Below are 3,654 nucleotides of genomic sequence, written 5' to 3' on the forward strand. Positions count from 1 at the left end.
AGCAGGGAAATATACATTCTCTTACACTGTTGATGGGCATAAACCTCATGTAAGAATCATTTGGCAACAGACTGGCAAGGTATGTAAGGCAATTGAATATCACCATATATCAGCAAACATTCAGCTACAATGTGTTCCCCATAGAGGTAAACTTACTGGGGAAAAACCAGAACAATTTAAACACACATGGAGGGGCTGAGTTTTAGTAATTATAGCTTATCCATGAGATGGAATATGCAATAAAAACAAAATTAGAGAACATTTAATAATTTGGAAAGATGATAACAAAGATGAATTATATTAAAATATCCTACAATGAAACAATACATATTACATTTTTGAAGGTATTATTTATTTATGTACATGTTTCACATTTCAGTTGTTTTTGTCAATTGTTAGAATTAGGAGCGATTTTGACCTTTTCCTTATCAACTAAAAAACACTTCTGATACTGTATTATTTGTATAAAAATAAATGTTTAAAATAAACAAAAAAGAAATAGAAATTTCCCTGACAAAATATTGGTAAAAATGCAGAAATGACTGCAATACCAAGCACAAAAAAGAATACAGATATCCAGGTCCTCTTACAATACTGGTGCACCTTACAAAGTTAAGCTTATACTATCTTTATAGATGGCTATTTAATAATGCACTCCCCCACAAAACTGCCCATATCCTTTGACCATTTAATTTTTCTTTTAGCAATGTTAGTTCAGGAAATGATCTTGTAGGTCAGCAAGATTTGCACACTATGACGTACTTGGCAGCTTGGATAAAGAAAAATAGCAACAATCAAGATGTTCAACAATGAGGAAATAGTTAAAATATATATACACACATACACAAAAACACAGCTATAGACATGGATATATACGTAAGTATATCTATTTATCTGTCTATTGAATCATCAATTACATGGAACATTAACACTCAAAGAAAATATTTTAAAAGTATCTTTAATGACATGAAATGAAGTTCAAGAGTATGTGTGTGTATAAATATACAAATACACACACATTTATGTGTGAAAAAGCAGATATAAAAACAGTATGTACATAATTATATACATATATGACAAATGCATAAGAAAATTACTACAGAGGTACAGCCAAAAATGTTTCAGGTAGTTCTTGGAAAATATTAGACAGGTAAGAATGAAAATGTTTCAGGAAGATATCAGTGGTCATGAGGATTGATTACTGGTGACATTAATTCTCTTCTGTTAACTTTTCTGCTTTGTGATTTTTTTCCTGCAATGAACCTGAATCGTTTTTCCGGCAATGAGGAAAAGGGCAGGAGGTGAGCACAGGGGAGAGAGGTGATAAACAATATTTAAATCCAGCAAAACAACAGCAAGAACAGCGAAATACCATTTGCAGCCCATCAAGCTGGCCAAGTCACACACAAACACCCTCCCCCCGACACACACCCTCACACATCAATTACAGTGACCAGGAGACTATGCAGGGGAAATGGGCATACTCTTTTTACTAAGCTGCGCTGGCTGGCATGAATGCAAATCGGTACAATGCTTATGAAGGGACCATTTGTCAACACACAGGAAAAGTCTTTAAAATGTCCATATGTGGATCCTGCAAGTCCACAATTAAGAAGACCATCCGGTATGCTAGCAAAGATTTGGCTTGACATGGAAGGATTCACTCATCAGAGTACACAGTGTTGGGTTTAGACACAGAGGAAGAACTAGGCACCACCTGAATGTGCCAACAATGCAGGAATGATTACAGAAATGTTAACGTCCATAGACACACTCTGCAGGCACTGAAGATGACGTGTCGGAAGCCTGTTGAATAATATGGAAAGAAGTCAGACAGGTTGACTTTTGTTTGGTTTTAGTTTCTGAAAAGGCAGGTTAAGAAACACCACATACATGAACCACTCTATAACAGTGCTTTAAAAGGGAAGGTAGGGTGAGGGTGAGGAAGGGGGGGTGGAGAGAGAGAAAGAGAGAGAGAGAGAGAGAGAGAAGAGGGCCTGGAAAAACAGCACAGCAAAAAGGTAAAAGTGGTTGTCTCTGGGTAGTAGGATCACGGGGAGCAATTACTCTCTTGGCTTTCCCTCATCTGATTTCCTTCTCCTTTCTGATGTTTCTACCATGAAATTGTATCACCTGTGCAGTAAACAAAGAGAGAAAGAAAGTGCTTTTTAAACCAAACCGCAAGGAGAAGAGGCAGCCTTCAACCTATCAAGTGGCACAGATTAGCAAGATTATTCACAACACCCTTGGTGGGTGTGCCAGGAGAGGGAAGGAAGGAAAGAGAGGGGAGGGGAGGAGAAGAGGAGGAAGAAGGAGCAAGGGGAGAGAGAAAGAGGGGGAGAGAGGGAGACAGGGGGAGAGGGAGACAGGGGGAGAGGGAGAGAGGGGGAGAGGGAAAGAGGGGGAGGGGGAGAGGGAGAGAGGGGGAGAGGGGGAGAGGGAGGGAGGGAGAGACAGAGAAAGAGAGAGAGAGAAGAAGGGAGGGAGAGATTGAGAGAGAGAGACCTGCGCTCCCAATACAATACACTGCTGGTGGGTTGGGGGGTAAAGGTGGGGCTGTAAACCGGGTGGGAGCCAAGGTTTGGCTCTGCTGGCTGGCTCACTCCTGGGATGTCTTCATCGAAAGGTAGCCTCCTCATCGGTGTCTTCCTCGAAATCCTTGACGTCAGCACTAGTGGACTGCCTGGCCCAGGCTCCCCTTTCGGCCTCTCGTTCTTTATGCGACTTGAATCTTCCCACGAAAATTTTGCGGTAGTTCAGGAACATGCCATTCATCGCATCGATGGCCCGCTCCGCAGACTCCTGCTTCTGGAAGTGCACGAACCCGTAGCCCTTGGGCCCCTTTTCGTCGCAGGCCACTTTGCAGGAGAGGATGTTGCCGAACGCCGAGAAGATGTTGTACAGCGCCTTGTTGTCGATGGTCTTGCCCAGATTCTTGATGAAGACGTTGCCCACCCCGCTCTTGCGGAGCGAGGGGTCCCGCTGGGACCACATGATGCGCACCGGCCTGCCCTTGATGACATCAAAGTTCAGGGTCTCCAGGGCCCGCTTGGCGTCCACCGGTTGCTGGTAGTTGACATACGCGTAGCCCAAGGAACGGCGGGTGATCTTGTCCCTGCAAATGCGGATGGAGAGGATGGGCCCGGCCGGGCTGAACTTCTCGTACAGCATTGCCTCTGTCACCTCAGGGTGCAGGTCGCCCACGTACAGCGAGGCCATAGGAAAGTCCGGGTTCCTCTCGGAGCCCACACTCGCATCTGCATCTGCATCCGCGGCGACAGCCGCTGCCGCCGCCGCCGCTGCCACCTCCGCATCCGCATCCGCCTCCCGCAAGGGGGGCGCCGCAGCCTCTGCGGCGGCGGCGGCTTCGGCCGCACTGGCCTCTGCCACCGACACGGCCGCTGCCGCCAAGGCGGCCTCCGCCTCCTCCCCCGTCAGGGGGCTCGCTGCCTCCCCCAGGGTGGCCTCCGCCACTGCCTCCTCTACTGAGGCCTCGGCCTCCACCTCAGCCTCCAACTCTGCTTCCGCCTCCGCCACGGAGGCCTCCGCCACCGCCTCTGCCACGGTCGCCGCCGCAGCCTCCGCCGCCGCCGCCGCCGCTGCCGCCACCGCCGCCGCCACTGTCGCCGCTGTCGCCACGGTCGCGGGTGCCGC

The 3,654-nt window shown here is 47.4% G+C and overlaps 1 protein-coding gene across 1 annotated transcript; it reads right to left on the reverse strand.

Moving 5' to 3' along the window:
* Nucleotides 1–330: 330 nt before the first annotated feature.
* PABPC1L2A (poly(A) binding protein cytoplasmic 1 like 2A) lies at nucleotides 331–3,225 on the reverse strand. Its single transcript, XM_070603630.1, has one exon. The coding sequence runs from the start codon at nucleotides 3,217–3,219 to the stop codon at nucleotides 2,617–2,619; it is 603 nt and encodes a 200-aa protein (XP_070459731.1). The 5' UTR covers nucleotides 3,220–3,225; the 3' UTR covers nucleotides 331–2,616.
* Nucleotides 3,226–3,654: the final 429 nt, after the last annotated feature.

Source organism: Equus przewalskii, chromosome X, assembly GCF_037783145.1.
Source record: "Equus przewalskii isolate Varuska chromosome X, EquPr2, whole genome shotgun sequence".
NCBI classification, from domain to species: Eukaryota; Metazoa; Chordata; class Mammalia; order Perissodactyla; family Equidae; genus Equus; species Equus przewalskii.